The sequence below is a fragment of the Hyla sarda genome, chromosome 10 (genome assembly GCF_029499605.1).
Source record: "Hyla sarda isolate aHylSar1 chromosome 10, aHylSar1.hap1, whole genome shotgun sequence".
Taxonomy (NCBI): Eukaryota; Metazoa; Chordata; class Amphibia; order Anura; family Hylidae; genus Hyla; species Hyla sarda.
The window spans coordinates 121,456,939-121,478,352 of NC_079198.1; the positions used below are offsets into that span (position 1 = coordinate 121,456,939).

At 46.2% G+C, this 21,414-nt stretch overlaps 1 protein-coding gene across 1 annotated transcript in view; it reads right to left on the reverse strand.

Annotated features, from left to right (window-relative positions):
• Nucleotides 1-21,414, reverse strand: part of CLMP (CXADR like membrane protein) — a 113,533-nt gene that overhangs the window by 8,772 nt on the left and 83,347 nt on the right. The window contains exons 2-5 of the mRNA XM_056542045.1: nt 16,438-16,592; nt 11,599-11,785; nt 8,215-8,373; nt 5,799-5,915 (exon numbers count right to left, since the gene is read on the reverse strand). Coding sequence (XP_056398020.1) covers nt 5,799-5,915; nt 8,215-8,373; nt 11,599-11,785; nt 16,438-16,592 — 618 coding nt within the window. The remainder of the gene's footprint in view (nt 1-5,798; nt 5,916-8,214; nt 8,374-11,598; nt 11,786-16,437; nt 16,593-21,414) is intronic.

The following is a 21,414-nucleotide window of genomic DNA, read 5'->3' on the forward strand; positions in this document are numbered from 1 at the left end:
CACAACCCTCCCAATCGACCAAAAAAAAAGTTTTCCCTCTGACCTTCTTGGAGGCCAGTATCTCCTTTACGAAGAAGATGTCCGAGGAGCCGGAAACAGGAGTGGGAGAAACAAGTTTGGGAGAGAAACGGTTGATGATGAGTGGTTTAAGAAGAGAAACGTGAAAGGCATTAGGAATACGAAGAGAAGGAGGAAGAAGAAGTTTGTAAGAGACAGGATTAATCTGGCACAAAATTTTGAAAGGACCAAGATAGCGTGGTCCCAATTTGTAGCTAGGGACACGGAAGCGGACATATTTAGCGGAGAGCCATACCTTGTCTCCAGGAGAAAAAATGGGGGGAGCTCTTCTTTTCTTATCAGCAAACTTCTTCATGCGTGATGAAGCCTGTAAGAGAGAATTTTGGGTCTCTTTCCATATGGTGGAAAGATCACGAGATATTTCATCCACAGCGGGCAAACCAGAGGGCAAGGGAGTAGGGGAGTAGTAATTTAATCTTGAGTTGTTTACAGAGAGCCCTCCAGAATTTTGACACGAATTGGACGCCTCTATCCGAGACGATCTGCGTGGGCAACCCGTGAAGACGAAAAATGTGTACAAAAAATTGTTTTGCCAACTGAGGCGCTGAAGGAAGACCAGGAAGAGGATGAAATGTGCCATCTTGGAGAATCGATCAACGACCACCCAAACAACAGTGTTGCCACGGGATGGGGGTAAGTCTGTAATAAAGTCCATACCAATCAGAGACCAAGGCTGTTCGGGGACAGGCAGAGGATGAAGAAGACCAGCGGGCTTCTGGCGAGGAGTCTTATCCCGGGCACAGACAGTGCAGGCTCGCACAAAATCCACAACATCCGTCTCCAGAGTCGGCCACCAATAGAAACGAGAGATGAGTTGCACGGATTTCTTGATGCCCGCATGACCTGCGAGATGGGAGGAGTGACCCCATTTGAGGATTCCGAGGCGTTGGCGTGGAGAGACGAAGGTCTTCCCTGGAGGAGTTTGCCTGATGGAGGCTGGAGAAGTGGAGATCAGGCAGTCAGGAGGAATGATGTGTTGCGGAGAGAGCTTTACTTCCGAAGCATCCGAGGAACGAGAGAGAGCATCGGCCCTAATGTTCTTATCGGCAGGCCGAAAGTGAATTTCAAAATTAAATCGGGCAAAGAACAGAGACCACCTGGCCTGGCGAGGATTCAGCCGTTGGGCAGACTGGAGATAGGAGAGGTTCTTGTGATCGGTGTAAATAATAACTGGAAATCTTGATCCCTCCAGCAGATGCCTCCATTCCTCAAGTGCTGATTTAATGGCTAGAAGCTCTCGATCCCCGATGGAGTAGTTCCTCTCCGCCGGAGAGAAGGTCCTAGAAAAAAAACCACAAGTAACAGCATGCCCGGAAGAATTTTTTTGTAGAAGGACCGCTCCAGCTCCTACTGAGGAGGCATCAACCTCCAATAGGAAGGGTTTAGATGGGTCAGGTCTGGAGAGCACGGGAGCTGAAGAAAAGGCAGACTTGAGCTATTTAAAGGCGTCTTCCGCTTGAGGAGGCCATGACTTAGGATTGGCATTCTTTTTGGTTAAAGCCACGATAGGAGCCACAATGGTGGAAAAATGTGGAATAAATTGTCTGTAATAATTGGCGAACCCCAAAAAACGTTGGATAGCACGGAGTCCGGAGGGGCGTGGCCAATCTAAGACGGCAGAGAGTTTGTCTGGATCCATTTGTAGTCCCTGGCCAGAGACCAAGTATCCTAGGAAAGGAAGAGATTGACATTCAAACAGACATTTCTCCATTTTGGCATAAAGTTGATTGTCACGAAGTCTCTGAAGAACCATGCGGACATGCTGGCGGTGTTCTTCTAGGTTGGCAGAAAAAATCAGGATATCGTCCAGATATACAACAACACAGGAATATAAGAGATCACGAAAAATTTCATTAACAAAGTCTTGGAAGACAGCAGGGGCGTTGCACAGGCCAAAGGGCATGACCAGATACTCAAAGTGTCCATCTCTAGTGTTAAATGCCGTTTTCCATTCATCCCCCTCTCTGATGCGGATGAGATTATAAGCACCTCTTAAGTCCAGTTTGGTAAAGATGTGGGCACCTTGGAGGCGATCAAAGAGTTCAGAGATGAGAGGTAGGGGGTAGCGGTTCTTTACCGTGATTTTATTAAGACCGCGGTAGTCAATGCAAGGACGTAGGGAGCCATCTTTTTTGGACACAAAGAAAAATCCGGCTCCGGCAGGAGAGGAGGATTTGCGGATAAAGCCCTTTTTTAAATTTTCCTGGATGTACTCAGACATAGCAAGAGTCTCTGGGGCAGAGAGAGGATAAATTCTGCCCCGGGGTGGAGTAGTGCCCGGGAGGAGGTCAATAGGACAGTCATAAGGCCTGTGAGGAGGTAGAGTCTCAGCTTGTTTTTTGCAAAAAACATCCGCAAAGTCCATATAGGCCTTAGGGAGACCGGTTACAGGGGGAACCACAGGGTCACGGCAAGGAGTACTGGGAACCGGTTTAAGGCAGTCCTTGAAACAAGAGGGACCCCAACTCTTGATCTCCCCAGTGGACCAATCCAGGGTTGGGGAATGGTGTTGAAGCCAGGGTAGTCCAAGGAGAATTTCGGAAGTGCAATTGGGGAGGACCAAAAGCTCAATTTTCTCGTGATGAGGTCCGATGCACATTAGGAGGGGCTCCGTGCGGAAACGTATGGTACAGTCCAATCTTTCATTGTTAACACAATTGATGTAGAGGGGTCTGGCGAGACTGGTCACCGGGATGTTGAACCTGTTGATGAGAGAGGCCAAAATAAAATATCCTGCAGATCCGGAATCCAAGAAGGCCATAGTAGAGAAGGAGAAGGTAGTGGCAGATATCCGCACAGGCACAGTAAGACGTGGAGAAGCAGAGTTGACATCAAGGACTGTCTCACCTTTGTGCGGAGTCAGCGTACGTCTTTCCAGGCGGGGAGGACGGATAGGACAATCCTTCAGGAAGTGTTCGGTACCGGCACAGTACAGGCAGAGATTCTCCATGCGGCGTTGTGTCCTCTCTTGAGGTGTCAGGCGAGACCGGTCGACCTGCATAGCCTCCACGGCGGGAGGCACAGGAACGGATTGCAGGGGACCAGAGGAGAGAGGAGCCGGGGAGAAAAAATGCCTCGTGCGAACAAAGTCCATATCCTGGCGGAGCTCCTGACGCCTTTCGGAAAAACGCATGTCAATGCGAGTGGCTAGATGAATGAGTTCATGTAGGTTAGCAGGGATTTCTCGTGCGGCCAGAACATCTTTAATGTTGCTGGATAGGCCTTTTTTAAAGGTCGCGCAGAGGGCCTCATTATTCCAGGATAGTTCTGAAGCAAGAGTACGGAATTGTACGGCGTACTCGCCAACGGAAGAATTACCCTGGACCAGGTTCAACAGGGCAGTCTCAGCAGAAGAGGCTCGGGCAGGTTCCTCAAAGACACTTCGAATTTCCGAGAAGAAGGAGTGTACAGAGGCAGTGACGGGGTCATTGCGGTCCCAGAGCGGTGTGGCCCATGACAGAGCTTTTCCAGACAGAAGGCTGACTACGAAAGCCACCTTAGACCTTTCAGTAGGAAACTGGTCCGACATCATCTCCAAGTGCAGGGAACATTGAGAAAGAAAGCCACGGCAAAATTTAGAGTCCCCATCAAATTTATCCGGCAAGGATAGTCGTAGGCCTGAAGCGGCCACTCGCTGCGGAGGAGGTGCAGGAGCTGGCGGAGGAGATGATTGCTGAAGCTGTGGTAGTAGCTGCTGTAGCATCACGGTCAGTTGAGACAGCTGGTGGCCTTGTTGCGCTATCTGTTGTGACTGCTGGGCGACCACCGTGGTGAGGTCGGCGACAACTGGCAGAGGAACTTCAGCGGGATCCATGGCCGGATCTACTGTCACGATGCCGGCTGGCAGGAGGTGGATCCTCTGTGCCAGAGAGGGATTGGCGTGGACCGTGCTAGTGGACCGGTTCTAAGTCACTACTGGTTTTCACCAGAGCCCGCCGCAAAGCGGGATGGTCTTGCTGCGGCGGTAGTGACCAGGTTGTATCCACTAGCAACGGCTCAACCTCTCTGACTGCTGAAGATAGGCGCGGTACAAGGGAGTAGACAGAAGCAAGGTCGGACGTAGCAGAAGGTCGGGGCAGGCAGCAAGGATCGTAGTCAGGGGCAACGGCAGGAGGTCTGGAACACAGGCTAGGAACACACAAGGAAACGCTTTCACTGGCACAATGGCAACAAGATCCGGCGAGGGAGTGCAGGGGAAGTGAGGTATAAATAGGGAGTGCACAGGTGAACACACTAATTAGAACCACTGCGCCAATCAGCGGCGCAGTGGCCCTTTAAATCGCAGAGACCCGGCGCGCGCGCGCCCTAGGGAGCGGGGCCGCGCGCGCCGGGACAGGACCGACGGAGAGCGAGTCAGGTACGGGAGCCGGGGTGCGCATCGCGAGCGGGCGCCACCCGCATCGCGAATCGCATCCCGGCTGGAGGCGGTATCGCAGCGCACCGGGTCAGTGGATCTGACCGGAGCGCTGCAGTAGCGAGAGTGTAGCGAGCGCTCCGGGGAGGAGCGGGGACCCGGAGCGCTCGGCGTAACAGTAATGTATGTACACAGTGGGGGAGATTTATCAAAACCTGTCCAGAGGGAAAGTTTCCCAGTTGCCCATAGCAACCAATCAGATCGCTTCTTTCATTTTGCAGAGGCCTTGTTAAAAGTGAAAGAAGCGATCTAATTGGTTGCTATGGGTAACTGGGCAACTTTTCCTTTGCACAGGTTTTGATAAATCTCCCCCAGTGACCTCACCAGCAGAATAGTGAGTACAGCTCTGGAGTATAATACAGGATATAACTCAGGATCAGTACAGGATAAGTAATGTAATGTATGTACACAGTGACCTCACCAGCAGAATAGTGAGTACAGCTCTGGAGTATAATACAGGATATAACTCAGGATCAGTACAGGATAAGTAATGTAATGTATGTACACAGTGACCTCACCAGCAGAATAGTGAGTACAGCTCTGGGGTATAATACAGGATATAACTCAGGGTCAGTACAGGATAAGTAATGTAATGTATGTACACAGTGACCTCACCAGCAGAATAGTGAGTACAGCTCTGCAGTATAATACAGGATATAACTCAGGATCAGTACAGGATAAGTAATGTAATGTATGTACACAGTGACCCCACCAGCAGAATAGTGAGTGCAGCTCTGGAGTATAATACAGGCTATAACTCAGGATCAGTACAGGATAAGTAATGTAATGTAGGTACACAGTGACCTCACCAGCAGAATAGTGAGTACAGCTCTGGAGTATAATACCGGATATAACTCAGGATCAGTACAGGATAAGTAATGTAATGTATGTACACAGTGACCTCACCAGCAGAATAGTGAGTACAGCTCTGGAGTATAATACAGGATATAACTCAGGATCAGTAAAGGATAAGTAATGTAATGTATGTACACAGTGACCTCACCAGCAGAATAGTGAGTACAGCTCTGGAGTATAATACAGAATATAACTCAGGATCAGTACAGGATAAGTAATGTAATGTATGTACACAGTGACCTCACCAGCAGAATAGTGAGTACAGCTCTGGAGTATAATACAGAATATAACTCAGGATCAGTACAGGATAAGTAATGTAATGTATGTACACAGTGATCTCACCAGCAGAATAGTGAGTGCAGCCATTCCATATTTTATTTAAGCTACTATATTTCATTAGTTCTGTTTTAACACAGAATACAATGCCTGGGAATGAGAACTCTCTACTTACCCTTCACGTTCAGGTGCACATCACACATCCTTTCCCCAGCTGTATTCCACACAATACAGCGGTACGAGACATTGTCTTCTGTACTTACATTTTGCAAGAACAGTTTATGAGGAAATTCTAGGCACAAGGAAAGATGCATTTTTATAAGATGTGATGTTAGAATTAGACATTTGTAAGCAGTAATTGTAACATGTGATCTATTAACTAGACTATGAAATGCATGGTTTGGATTTCTGCTGATATTGTAACGTTGTATGCCACAGATTGGCCTTATTCAGTGGGGTAACTATTTCCAGGTGTATATAGGTTGAATTCCATGTGGGTTCTAATGCAGATTGTAGAGAGGAAGCCTGGAAACTGACTAGTCCCATTTAATGAGGCTAAATCTATGTTGAAAACCTGCATGCAAATCTGCAGCTTTTGTGCACATACCTGTAGGCTTAGGCCAATCAGTTCACAAAAAACTCAGTTTACATAGGATGGTTTTAATATAGAAGCATTAAATGATATGGGATTTGTAGAAATCTTACCCATGCGCTGCACAAGAAATCAGAGCAAAACCTGCATATAAATTAACTTACGGTGCAGATTTTAAATCCATGGTATGTCAATATATGCTGCGGAAACACTTCACGTGTAGTGTGGTTTCCCAGTTAGTCAGCATTTGCAATAATTCCATAATTGCGGAGCAAATGATGCTGCAGGTTATTACCCCCCCCCCCCAGGACATATGATGCTGCAGGTTATTACCCCCCCAGGACATATGATGCTGCAGGTTATTACCCCCCCAGGACATATGATGCTGCAGGTTATTACCCCCCCAGGACATATGATGCTGCAGGTTATTACCCCCCCCCAGTACACATGATGTTGCAGGTTATTACCCCCCCTAGTACACATGATGTTGCAGGTTATTACCCCCATAGTACACATGATGCTGTAGGTTATTACCCCCCTAGTACACATGATGTTGCAGGGTTATTACCCCCCCAAGTACACATGATGCTGCAGGTTATTACCCCCCCAAGTACACATGATGCTGCAGGTTATTACTCCTCTAGTACATATGATGCTGCAGGTTATTATCCTCTAGTACATATGATGCTGCAGGTTATTACCCCCCTAGTACACATGATGCTGCAGGTTATTACCCCCCTAGTACACATGATGTTGCAGGTTAGTACTCCTCTAGTACATATGATGCTGCAGGTTATTACCCCCCTAGTACACATGATGCTGCAGGTTATTACCCCCCTAGTACACATGATGCTGCAGGTTATTACCCCTCTAGTACATATGATGCTGCAGGTTATTACTCCTCTAGTAAATATGATGCTGCAGGTTATTACTCCTCTAGTACATATGATGTTGCAGGTTATTACTCCCCATAGGATGTATGATGCATGCAGGTTATTCTTTCCCCTAGGACATACGATGCAGTCTGCAGACAGTTTATTTCTCCCCCTAGTACATATGATGTAGACAGGTTATTAGTACCAATGACATATTCCCTTTAATACAATCTGTGTTGCCAGATGTGCTGTCATTTTTAGGTAACACATTACATTTTATAAATGTATAAAAACAATCCAGCCACAAGGAGGCGCTGTGAGGTTAAGGCCAATATGCTGTGTTGTACGGATCATGTAAAATAAATTCAACAGAAATGAAAAGTAAAGCTGACATTAGTGTGGGGCTGTAATGTAACTAGCAGAGACATTCGAATATCATTTTCTACCTTTAAAGAGAAGACCACTTGTCAATACTCTCCATGAGATCACACTGTCCTATACTGTCAGAAGGTTTAACAATAAATCAAATATTAATGCAAAGATATATATAGCTTTGTTGCTATAGGAAATGAAAGCATGTGTGACCAAAACAGACGTAGAACATTCTTAGGCTGAGTCCACACTACGTTTTGTCCCATACGGGAGCGCATACGGCAGGGGGGAGCTAAAACCTCGCGCTCCCGTATGTGACCGTATGCGCTCCCGTATGTCATTCATTTCAATGAGCCAACCGGAGTGAAACGTTCGGTCCGGTCGGCTCATTTTTGCGCCGTATGCGCTTTTACAACCGGACCTAAAACCGTGGTTGACCACAGTTTTAGGTCCGGTTGTAAAAGCGCATACGGCGCAAAAATGAGCCGACCGGACTGAACGTTTCACTCCGGTCGGCTCATTGAAGTGAATGGCATACGGGAGCGCATACGGTCACATACGGGAGCGCGAGCTTTTAGCTCCCCCCTGCCGTATGCGCTCCCGTATGGGACAAAACGTAGTGTGAACCCAGCCTTAGAGGTGGAAACACGAGACCTATGGTTAAGGTCTGGTGGGTGAGCACAGTCATTTAACTTGTGACACTCGTGGAATAAATAGATAGGGCAGTGACACAAAATATGTGACATTCTTACCCGGCCGTGTAGGTAAATTTCCTGAGTATTCCTGGTTCTTTCTACGCTTCCAGTAGTATTTCATGGGCAGTGAACCAGCTGATGACTTGCAGTGAAGTGTGACATTTCTTCCCACCACCTGTTCTCCTTCTATCCAACAATGGGGCTCCGATGGCTTCACTGCAAGAAAAAAAGAAATAAATAATAATAATAATATACCTGCTCACTGACTAATCCTGTTGTGAGATGGACAAAACCAGGCAGAAATGATTCTACAGGTAAACGGGTTGATCATATATTCCTCAGTATCCGCCTGCACACGAGATTACATTGTAAGGGACAAATACAGTGGTCCCTCAACATACCATGGTAATCCGTTCCAAACGGACCATCGTTTGTTGAAACCATCGTATGTTGAGAGATCCGTGCAATGTAAAGTATAGGACAGTGGTCTACAACCTGTGGACCTCCAGATGTTGCAAAACTACAACACCCAGCATGCCCGGACAGCCGTTGGCTGCCCGGGCATGCTGGGAGTTGTAGTTTTGCAACATCTGGAGGTCCGCAGGTTGAAGAACCACTGTTAGAGGAAGTTGTACTCACCTGTCCCCGCCGCTCGGGACCGTCACCGCTCGTCACCGCTGCCCTGGATGTCGCCGTCCATCGCTGTCGCCGCGTTCCCGAGGTGTCCCGGCAAGGCCTCTGCTTCCCCGGCATCCTCGCTCTCCGTCGCCGCCATCACGTCGCTACGCACGCCGCTCCTATTGGATGACGCAGCGACGTGATGACCACGATGGAGAGCGCCAACGATGCAGGGGATCCCGAAGAGGACGCGCCGGAGCCCCGAGGACAGGTAAGTGATCGTCAGCGGACCACACGGGGCACCGTAAACGGCTATCCGGTGGCAGCTGAAGCAGTCTGCGCTGCCGGATAGCCGTTTATGCGATGGCTCCGACATACAAAAGCATCGTATGTTGATGCTGCCTTCAACATGCGATGGCCTCTGAGAGGCCATCGCATGTTGAAATGATCGTATGTCGGGGCCATCGTAGGTCGGGGGGGGGGGTCACTGTACTAAAAGAAATGGGATGTTGTTCTCACCCAATTATGGATAATGAATCTTCAGGTTAGAATAGACATGGTGGACACATATCCAGGGCAGGGAGAGAGTGTATACCAAGTGTGCGGGGACGTACGAGTGAAGGCGACAGCCTGTTTCACATTACAAGACACTACTTCTAACCTTTCTGACATCACTCGTAATGGTTCGTGTACATATACAGAAAACATCCAAGGTTATCATAGTGAAAAAGATTACAAAATACGCATACAATTAAAAACAAAACAGCAATTAATATAAAGGAGCTCAAATTGTCATGTTTGTTACACCCAAACAGCCCAAGGACATTCAAACGGATAATCCAATATGGTTCATGATGGAATGCCATGATAGCAGAGAATAGAGTGTGCGCCTGTAGTAGAGGAGGGCCGCGTTTGTTTGCTTAGGATAGAAACATATTGGACCGATTGGGTTCAACAATGTAACTATTTCCTTTTTTATAGGAGCACAAATCCCGGGCGGGATTTGTGCTCCTATAAAAAAGGAAATAGTTTATGACAACCATATGACTACTGAGGAAAGGGTTACATTAAATAACCCTGAAACGCGTCTAGTCCACTTGGGCATGATCACTGGCATATCTATTTTATATATTGTGCTTATCCACCAAGGCTGGTTCATCGCTTTTAAACCACTAAGACCATCAGGACATCCAGTCCGACATCAGTCCGGTCCACCATTGCCAACTACCTCCAGTGCAACGAACTCGGCTCCAGCAGCAGCTGACGTCACACGCCGACAACACGAGGTGAGCTCCTCGTATCCAGTGTATGGCCCTGATTACATCTAACCAGCGGTGAGGACTTTCCATCTCTAGCGCCTGCCAGCGCCAACGTCCTCCCGGCGATCTGCAATCACCGGCGCCTGCCAGCGCCAATCGCCTCCGCTCTTACCAGGACCTCACTGGACTTTACCAACACCATCTGGGACGTTGCACAGAGGGCGCAGTGTACCGGCACCATCCACACACTGTGAAAGCAGCGCTTTCTGCTCAGGCTGCTGCCTAAAGGACCGGTAACATTCATTTGAAAACTGTCATAAATTGTTGAACATATTGTGCAGTGGGTGCCTAGATATTAGCGGTTAAATACCAGCTGCACTCACTATATGCCAGTGATATTATCATGCCATAACATTATCTTAATTTTTGGTATTATTGTCATTTTATATTTCTCATGTGCATTATTACCTAAAGGTTGTTTTTATTGTATATGTTCTTCTCACATGGGCCCTGTGAGAAGTAACTAACTATAGTCTATTTATCCTATCGTATTAAACTGTTTATACTATTATCATTGAAGCACGATCCAGACAATCATTCATTTAATATTTCTCATTTAATTATCCGTATCATTATTTACTCACTTAGAAGGTCCGGGCAACTTTTTTCTATTGATTTGTAAATCACTTCTATTAAAAAAATCTTAATCCTTACAGTACTTTTTAGGGGCTGTATACTAAAGAGAAATCCAAAAAAGAAATGCATTTCCTCTGATGTCATGACCACAGTGCTCTCTGCTGACCTCTGCTGTCCATTTTAGGAACTGTCCAAAGCAGCATATGTTTGCTATGGGGATTTTCACCAGTTCTGGACAGTTCCTAAAATGGACAGCAGAGGTCAGCATAAAGCACTGTGGTCATGACATCAGAGGAAATGCATTTCTTTTTTGGATTTCTCTTTAGTATACAGCCCCTAAAAAGTACTGGAAGTATTAAGATTCTTTAATAGAAGTGATTTACAAATCTGTTTAACTTTCTGGCACCAGTTGATTTAAAAGAAAAAGGTTTCCACGGGAGTACCCCTTTAAAATGGACAGAGATGTCAGCAGAGAGCTCTGTGTTCCAAAAAGAAAAGAATTTCCTCTGTAGCATACAGCAGCTAATAAGTACTGGAAGGATTAAGATTTTTTTTTTTAATAGAAGTCATTTACAAATCTGTTTAACTTTCTGGCACCAGTTGATTAAAAAAAAAAAAAAAAAAGTTTTCCACCGGAGTACCCCTTTAATGATTGGTGGCTGTCCTATAAAATAATTATACATGATGCGGTGGTGGGTGTCTTGAAGCTACGTCTCCATGCATGTATCATTCTGTTGCTCACCATGCTGTCCAAAGAGAATATATTATGTTATTTTGGTATTTTTAGTGAGGCATGACAGAAATGTATACAAGCATGCCGTGGATGACATCGCTATCATGTCTGTGCATGGTACCAAGTGATGTCTACAGTTGTCATTCATCTTGCTGTCATGTTTACCAACCGGCCTGTTCTATCCCAGGTACTAACCTAATATCTTTAAGAAGATTGTGCTCCATATAAACTGTCCGACATTTTTTACTTTGCAGGTGTACTTTCTGGCATCACTGGGCACCAAAGATCTGATAAACATGGCCGCATCACCAGCTAAGTAGTCTGAAATAAAGCTGTAGCGGCCTTCCTCTTTATAGACTTCACCTCCACTGTAGCTAAGTATCTGGAAAATACAATGTAAGGGTTAAATAAGGTTTACAAATCAAGAAAAAAATCTTCTCATATTTCTGTTTCCAGAATGACCCTCATGCTCATTACACTCGTCTTTACCTTTCTTCATTGTCTGCTTCTGTTCATGGAATATTCCTGAAAAAGTAACTATTAAAATGAGGTGGTTTGGTGCACTCAGGGCGTTCCTTGGCCCCGAGGTGCACTGGTACGGCCAGCCCGCTTCTTCATGGTTAAAGGGGTACTCCGGTGGAAAACATATATATATTTTTTTAATCAACTGGTGCAGAAAGTTAAACAGATTTGTAAATTATTTCTATTAAAAAAATCTTAATCCTTCTAGTACTTATTAGCTGCTGAATACTACAGAGGAAATTATTTTCTTTTTGGAACACAGAGCTCTCTGCTGACATCACGACCACAGTGCTCTCTGCTGACATCTCTGTCCATTTTAAGAACTGTCCAGAGTAGAAGAAAATACCCATAGAAAACATATGCTGCTCTGGACAGTTCCTAAAATGGACAGAGATGTCAGTAGACAGCACTGTGCTCGTGATGTCAGCAGTGAGCACTGTGCTCCAAAAAGAAAATAATTTCCTCTGTAGTATTCAGCAGCTAATAAGTACTAATAAGTACTAGAAGGATTAAGATTTTTTAATAGAAGTAATTTACAAAAACTTTCTGGCACCAGTTGATTTAAAAATAAAAATAAAAAAAATTCCCACCGAAGTACCCCTTTAACGCCCTCAACTGTGCATGCGCTGCTACAGAGCTACTTTACATCTGCGCCTGTGCAGGATCTCTCAGGGGCAGGGAAATTATTTATGAAGGGGACATTCAAATCACTGATATATAGATAAATTATAGCTAGCTCGAACTAACACATCAAAATCTCCAATAGCTAAAATATCTTCCTTTTATTACAAATACCATATTACAGAATACAGTATATAAATCCCCATAAAAACAGTAATTCACAGTCAATACACAAAGTGCGATATTTGTAGGGACAATCCCCAATATTACATCCTCACCCGACGCGTTTCCCCGTAACTGGGCAATTTACAGTAACATACGGTTCATCAGGGGTAAAAAGATGGTTGTGGTCGCTTTAGAGCAAAAAGTTATGTGTGAGCAGCATATAAAACATATAGACAGCAAATAAAGCAAGTACATAAATAAACAATACTAGACTCTGCTTATATAAGAGATAATCAAATGGTCTGTTCGGGTTTTGGAGCTGCAGACGGCAATGATGTATCCTCAGACCTTCATTATTGTCTCAATACAATCACAGTAGTCAGAGTACCGTATATACTCTAGTATAAGCCGACCCGAGTATAAGCCGAGGCCCCTAATTTCAACCCAAAATCCCAGGAAAATTTATTGACTCGAGTATAAGCCTAGGGTGGGAAATACATCATCCCCCCTGTCATCATCCAGACCCCCGTCATTAACATCCTCATCATCATCACCGCCTGTCATCATCCAGACCCTCATCATCATCACCTGTCATCATCCCCTTGTCATCATCCCACACCCCCCCCCCTTCATCATCCCCTTGTCATCATCCCACCCCCCCCTTCATCATCCCCTTGTCCTCATCCCACCCCCCTTCATCATCCCCTTTTCATCATCCCACACCCCCCCCTTCATCATCCCCTCGTCATCATCCCACACCCCCCCCTTCATCATCCCCTCGTCATCATCCCACACCCCCCCCTTCATCATCCCCTCGTCATCATCCCACACCCCCCCTTCATCATCCCCTTGTGATCATCCCACACCCCCCCCCCTTGTCATCATCCCCACCCCCCTTCATCATCCTCTTGTCATCATCCCACACCCCCCCTTCATCATCCTCTTATCATCCGCCCTCAGTGGTCTTCAACCTGCGGACCTCCAGAGGTTTCAAAACTACAACTCCCAGCAAGCCCGGGCAGCCATCGGCTGTCCGGGCTTGCTGGGAGTTGTAGTGTTGAAACCTCCGGAGGTCCGCAGGTTGAAGACCACTGCGGCCTTCGACATCATCCAGCCCCCTCTCACCCCCTTTAGTTCTGTACAGTACTCACCTCCGCTCGACGCTGGTCCGGTGCTGCAGGACTGTCCGGTGGGGAGGTCGTCCGGTGGGATAGTGGTTCCGGGCTGCTATCTTCACCGGATGCGCCTCTTCTCCGCGCTTCAGGCCCAGAATAGAGGCGTTGCCTGGACGATGACGCAGACGTACGTTGGTAATGAACGTACCTCTGCGTCGTTGTCAAGGCAACGTGACTATTCTGGGGCCGGGCCCGAAGCGCTTAGAAGAGGCCTCCCCGGTGAAGATAGCAGCCCGGAACCACTATCCCACCGGACGACCTCCTCTCCGGACAGTCCTGCAGCACCGGACCAGCGCCGAGCGGAGGTGAGTACTGTACAGAACTAAAGGGGGGTGAGAGGGGGCTGGATGATGTCGAAGGCCGCAGTGGTCTTCAACCTGCGGACCTCCGGAGGTTTCAAAACTACAACTCCCAGCAAGCCCGGACAGCCGATGGCTGCCCGGGCTTGCTGGGAGTTGTAGTTTTGAAACCTCTGGAGGTCCGCAGGTTGAAGACCACTGCGGGTGGAGAGTTCACTCGAGTATAAGCCGAGGGGGGTGTTTTCAGCATGAAAAATCGTGCTGAAAAACTCGGCTTATACTCGAGTATATACGGTATGTTTCTTTCTATAGTTGACTTTAAGGATATATAGAGTGTACTCAAAACATGTCCTCCAGGGATGCCACTACAATAGTATAGACACATAAAGGTACAGCCATCCAACTAGAGAACGGAGCTATAGAGCAGAGCTGTCATTAATAGGGGCTAAACGATATACTGTATAGTATCAACCAGCCGCACTCAGATAACCATCTCCTCCATACCCAGTCCCGCTGCTGACCATCACATAAACCTATTACAGCGTCCACTTAAGCATATGACCACTGCTCCTGATGCCGATCCCTCGGCATCAGGAGCAGTGGTCATGTGCTTAAGTTAGTGGGGGTAATGCTGAAGAAAGATTTCTTTAAGGGTAGGGTCACACATTGCATGAAACACATTGCAGATGCGCTGACGCCAGTCACCAGAGCAGTGTTTCCCAACCAGGGTGCCTCCAGCTGTGGCCAAACTACAACTCCCAGCATTCCCGGACAGCCAACGGCATGCTGGGAGTTGTAGTTTGGCCACAGCTGGAGGAACCCTGGTTGAGAAACACTGCACTAGAGTTAGCTCCCTGCTGCAGCCAGGTACCCCTGTGTGACCTGCTTGTAGCAGATCTGCAGCAGGAAATCAGCTGTTACGAGCAGACACAGGGCTACCCAGCCGCAGCAGAGAGCAGCTCTAGTGACGGCCATTGGCGCATCTGCAGCGGAAAATATGCTGCGGATGTGCTACGTGTGACCCTACCCTAAAAAAGGTTATCCAGAAAAATAAAAACAGAGCTCGTTTGTTCCAAAAACAGCGACAGTGTCCTCAGGTTGTGTGTGGTATTACAACTTGGCTCCATTTACTTCATAGGAACTGAACTGCAATACCTCACACAACCTGAGGACAGGTGTGGTGCTGTTTTTGAGGAAATAAGCTCTGATTTCAGCTTTCCTGCTTAATCCCTGCAATCTTAATTTTTCCTCATTTCGGGGTGCCAATTTGAGAGCTGTCATAAACAACCTTTAAGGGGTGATCCCCCTTAAGGGGAAAGCCTTACTAGAACCCTCCCTTAAAACGTGTGTATATATATATAATATATATATATATATATATATATATATATATAAATATAAAATTCTACTGACACTAAAAATTCCCTACACCACTGCAAATTTTAACAATTAATTTGGGGTACCATTTGTTTTAACAAAGAACAATAAAGTTCTTTGTTAAAACAAATGGTACCCCAAATTAATTGTTAAAATTTGCAGTGGTGTAGGGAATTTTTAGTGTCAGTAGAATTTTTACTGTCAGTAGCCTCGCAACCCTTGACAAAGGTGATTCGTCACCGAAACGTCGGGGAGGCCTACAGTCTAATGTTTTAGTCGGCGTGGTTTTAGGGTATAAGCGATAATAACATAGTCAGGGACCGAGGTGACTAGCGGACATTGGATACACCAGTGGTCCGCAATATTTGCATCCGCGAGACACCGCGGTCCGGACCTGACCTTGTCATAGAGTGTGGGATTGCCCACACCCTAAACTAAAAATTCCCTACACCACTGCAAATTTTAACAATAAATTTGGGGTACCATTTGTTTTAACAAATAACAATAAAGATATATACGTTTTAAGGAAGGGTTCTAGTAAGGGTTTCCCCTTAAGGGGGGGGGGGGTCACCCCTTAAAGGTTGTTTATGATATAATTGCCCTGATAACTCCCAGGGACTCATTTGTGTTTTTGCAATTTGAGGGCTGTGGCACAAATTTAATAATTTTTTTTTCTAGAGCAAATAATATTGTTATCTTAATGGCCACAGTATTGTGTGACCTATAAGTAGTCTTATCATTATTTCGGTTGGTATTTTATGGGGCATCAAGGGGTATATTGCTATTGCAAATCTGTAATGTTACGCTAACATGCTACACTTGTGTGAACAGTATATGGAATATATGAAAGACTATGATCATTGGCTAAACCTTACCACTTTTTGCTTAACATCTGAAACATCTATCAGCCACTCAATGTCCAGATGTTTTCCCACTGTACTGAGCCTGTGCTGGCAGGGTAGCGTCGCATTGTCCTCTGATATTTTTTCAATCACCGTCTGAGCAAATGCCCCAACAACACAGCAGAGACCTGAGGAGAATGAAAAGAAAAGTTGGGGTTATATTTAAAAGCCATGGAAAAATGACAACAATGGATAAATTACAACAACGGGACACACATTTACAATAAAGGAATGCTTTACTTTACATAAATTATACAAAAAGAAATGCCTGGGAATACACAGTCACTCTCTGGAAGACCTGACTGGAGTGTAACATTATAAACTAAGCCAGTGTTTTCGAAACAGTGAGTCTCCAGCTGTTGTCAGGGCTTGCTGGGCGTTGTAGTTTTGCAACAGCTGGAGACACACTGTTTTGAAAACAATGCACTAGGCTGAGAAAGTATGATCTTAAAGAGTGCCTGTCATGATCTTGATTAATTTTATAATCCTCCCAGGTCACTGCCCTCATCATGATAAACCACCCCCTGCCTTTATTATTATTATTATTTGTTAGTTTTCTACCTTGATATTGCTCTGTATTATCTGCTCAGTCTCAGTAAGATTCACAGACAGGGAAGGGGCGTTCCCCAGCAGGCGTGACATCATCTGAAGCCATAGAGGGGAGAACTTCCTCCCTCACTCTGCTGCACACAGCCCAGAACAGTTCAGTGTGAGATGAGCTATGATTGGCTAAGGCTGCACCCCCCTCCCCCCTTAGCACTTCAGACTGCATTTCCTGATTTTGGACTTCTGCCAGGCCAGCAGGAGTCCAAAGTCTGTGCAAGAGATGGGGGTGAAATGTGCTCTGGGCAAGTAGGGAGACACCTAGTGGGAGTTTTTTTTTGAAACACAAATTAAACATAGAAAACTTCATAAAAAAAAAAAAAAAAGTAGAGTGATTTTTTTATTAACCATACAGAGTGCAATGACACAGTGCCCATTTAAAGGAAACCAAGCACTCTATTTTACCATATATAACGCTTGACAATGCATCTTTATTCTCCCCATCACCAGAGGACATTTTTGCCCTCCAGGGATGTTGAGGATGTAAAGTTATAAAGTCTCCCTCGCCGCCTCGTAAGTAGTCCCCTGGGCGGGGTGCTATACTTACCAGGTCCCTCTGCTCTCGCTTTAGTGAAGCCCGCTTTTCTTGACTGACTGCCCGTGTCACCGCTGGGCTCTGTCTGCTTAGGAAGCAGAGCGATAACCCGGGCTGTCAATCATGCCGAGGGGCCGTCACTATGGCCGGAGCAATGGGATCAAGTAAGTATAGCTCCCCGCTCAGGAGACTACTTACAGGGCGGCTGGGGGAGACTTTATAACTTCATATCATCACCATCCCTGGGGGCAAAAATATCCTCCGGGGAGTGTGAAGATAATGATTTTACCATATGTAACGTGTTACCAAGAGTTACATATGGTAAAATCTAGTGCTTGATTCCCTTTAAGGAGGATCGACAAACCGTAAAAAGGTATGTGATCAGCCCACCTTAACCCCTTAAGGACTCAGGGTTTTTCCGTTTTTGCACTTTCGTTTTTTCCTCCTTACATTTTAAAAATCATAACCCTTTCAATTTTCCACCTAAAAATCCATATTATGGCTTATTTTTTGCGTCGCCAATTCTACTTTGCAGTGACATTAGTCATTTTACCCAAAAATGCACGGCAAAATGGAAAAAAAAATCATTGTGCGACAAAATCGAAAAAAAAACGCCATTTTGTAACTTTTGGGGGCTTTCGTTTCTACGCAGTGCATATTTCGGTAAAAATTACACCTTATCATTATTCTGTAGGTCCATACGGTTAAAATGATCCCCTACTTATATAGGTTTGATTTTGTCGCACTTCTGGAAAAAATCATAACTACATGCAGGAAAATTTATACGTTTAAAAATGTCATCTTCTGACCCCTATAACTTTTTTATTTTTCCACGTATGGGGTGGTATGAGGACTCTTTTTTTGCGCCGTGATCTGCGGTTTTTATCGGTATGATTTTTGTTTTAATCGGACTTTTTCATCACTTTTTGTTAATTTTTTAATGATATAAAAAGTGACCAAAATACGCTTTTTTGGACTTTGGAATTTTTTTGCGCGTACGCCATTGACCGTACGGCTTAATTAATGATAAATTTTTATAGTTCGGACATTTACGCACGCGGCGATACCACATATGTTTATTTTTTATTTTTTTTACACTGTTTTATTTTTTTTTATGGGAAAAGGGGGGTGATTCAAACTTTTATTAGGGAAGGGGTTAAATGACCTTTATTAACACTTTTTTTTTTTACATTTTTTTTGCAGTGTTATAGGTCCCATAGGGACCTATAACACTGCACACACTGATCTCTAATGCTGATCACTGGCATGCATTAACACGCCTGTGATCAGCATTATCGGCGCTTGACTGCTCCTGCCTGGATCTCAGACACGGAGCAGTCATTCGTCGACCGGACACCGAGGAGGAAGGTAAGAGCCCTCCCGGTGTCCGGTCAGCTGTTCGGGACGCCGCGATTTCACCGCGGCGGTCCCGAACAGCCCGACTGAGCAGCCGGGTCACTTTCACTTTCACTTTAGAAGCGGCGGTCAGCTTTGACCGCCGCTTCTAAAGGTTTAATACCGCCGCGATCGGCGATGTGTGGTATTAGCCGCGGGTCCCGGCCGTTGATTAGTGCCAGGACCGACGCGATATGATGCGGGATCGCGGCGCGATCCCGCTTCATATCGCGGGAGCCGGCGCAGGACGTAAATATACGTCCTGCGTCGTTAAAGGGGTACTCCGGTGGAAAGCAATTTTTTTTTCTAATCAACTGGTGCCAGAAAGTTATACAGATTTGTAAATTACTTCTATTTAAAAATATTAATCCTTCCAGTAATTATTAGTGTTGGGTTCGAATATTCGCGATTAAAATTTTTATTGTGAATATCGCAAATTTGCGAATATTGCAAATATATTCACTATATATTCGAAATTAAGCATATTCACTTTTTTCCGCATATGCGCATTTTCCTTCTTTTCACTTGTGGGCCAGACAGTTCCTGACATGGATGGACAGAGGTGGCAGCAGAGAGCGAAACTACCGGATCCTTGACTGTCCCCATTCAAGGGAATGGGGTTCGTCGGGACCCAGCAGTGTCCATTGTGTTCCGCACCCATTTTAGGGTCCAGAAAATAATAAGAGCTGAACAGGCCGGAAGACAATGTCAATGTGAACTTAGACTAATCTTTGTTAATTTGCTTCTTCCAGCCCACTGTATTACAATGTACCATATTTTTCGCCCTATAGGACGCACCGGCATATAAGACGCACCCTATTTTAAAGGTGCAAAATCTAGAAAAAAAAGATTCTGCACCCAACAGTGATCTTCAACCTGTGGACCTCCAGTTGTTGCAAAACTACAACTCCCAGCATGCCCGGACAGCCAACGGCTGTCCGGGCATGCTGGGAGTTGTAGTTTTGCAACATCTGGAGGTCCGCAGGTTGAAGACCACTGGTATAGGAGGTAGTACTCACGTGTCCCCGCCGCTCCGGACCCATCACCGCTGCCCTGGATGTTGCTCCATCGCTGTCGCAGCGACCCCCGGGGTGTCCCCGACGCTCCGGACGTCTTCTTCCCCGGGATCCACGCTCTCCGTCGCCACCATCACGTCGCTACGCACACCGCCCCTATTGGATGACGGGACGGCGTGTGCGACGACGTGATGACGTGAAGGAGAGCGCCGGCCATGCAGGGGATCCCAGCCCGGAGCAGAAACCGAGGAGGCAGGTAAGTTCCCTCCCGGTGTCCTGTAAGCTGTTCGGGACGCCGTGATTTCACCACGCCGGGACCCAAACAGCCCGACTGAACAGCCGCGTTAGTGTCATTTTCGCTTCAGACGCGGCGGTCAGCTTTGATCGCCGCGTCTGAAGGGTTAATACATGGCATCACCGCAATCGGTGATGTCCTGTATTAGCCGTGGATCCCGGCCGTTGATGGCCACAGATATTCGCCATATAAGACGCACCAACTTTCCCCCCCCCCCCCCCCCCCCCCCAGTTTTTGGGAAGAAAAAGTGTGTCTTATACGGCGAAAAATACGGTAATGTGTGACTGCTGAGGACAAATACATCAAAAACCACTTCACTGATTCCATGTTCAACCACAAGAGAGCAGTATTGAGCAGCTCAGCTTACCTGGCTGTCAATATATCCCGCTGCATCCCTCAAATGTTTTCTTTTTGTGGTAGCAGTCATGTGTATTGTTATAGAGCAGTGTTTCCCAATCAGTGTGCCTCCAGCTGTTGCAAAACTACAACTCCCAGCATGCCCGGACAGCCTTTGGTTTTATAGAGTTCACACTGCTCTTGCAGGTTTGAGCAGCCAGGCTTTGTAGTTTTCCTAGGGCTGTAGGATGAACGTGTTCTGTAATACAGTATGCATTCTTTGCCTTGCTCAGTGAAATACAGTAGAATATCCCAATAGCGGAGACTCACAGGGAATAAAAAAAAAGTGTCCGCTATTGAGAGGTGTCCCTTATTGGGAAAAAGGCTCAAAATTCTTCCTAAATGACAGAATACTGTACTGTACTCACTCCAGAATGTAATTACCAATAAAACATGATAAAAAGCAAAATTACAGTACAGTGACCCCCCGACCTACGATGGCCCCAACATACCATAATTTCAACATGCGATGGCCTCTCAGAGGCCATCGCATGTTGAAAGCAGCATCAACATATGATGCTTTTGTATGTCGGGGCCATCGCATAAACGGCTATCCGGCAGCGCTGACTGCTTCAGCTGCCACCGGATAGCCGTTTACGGTGCCCCGTGTGGTCCGCTGACGATCACTTACCTGTCCTCGGGGCTCCGGCGCGTTCTCTTCGGGATCCCCTGCATCGTCGGCGCTCTCAATCGTCGTCATCACATCGCTG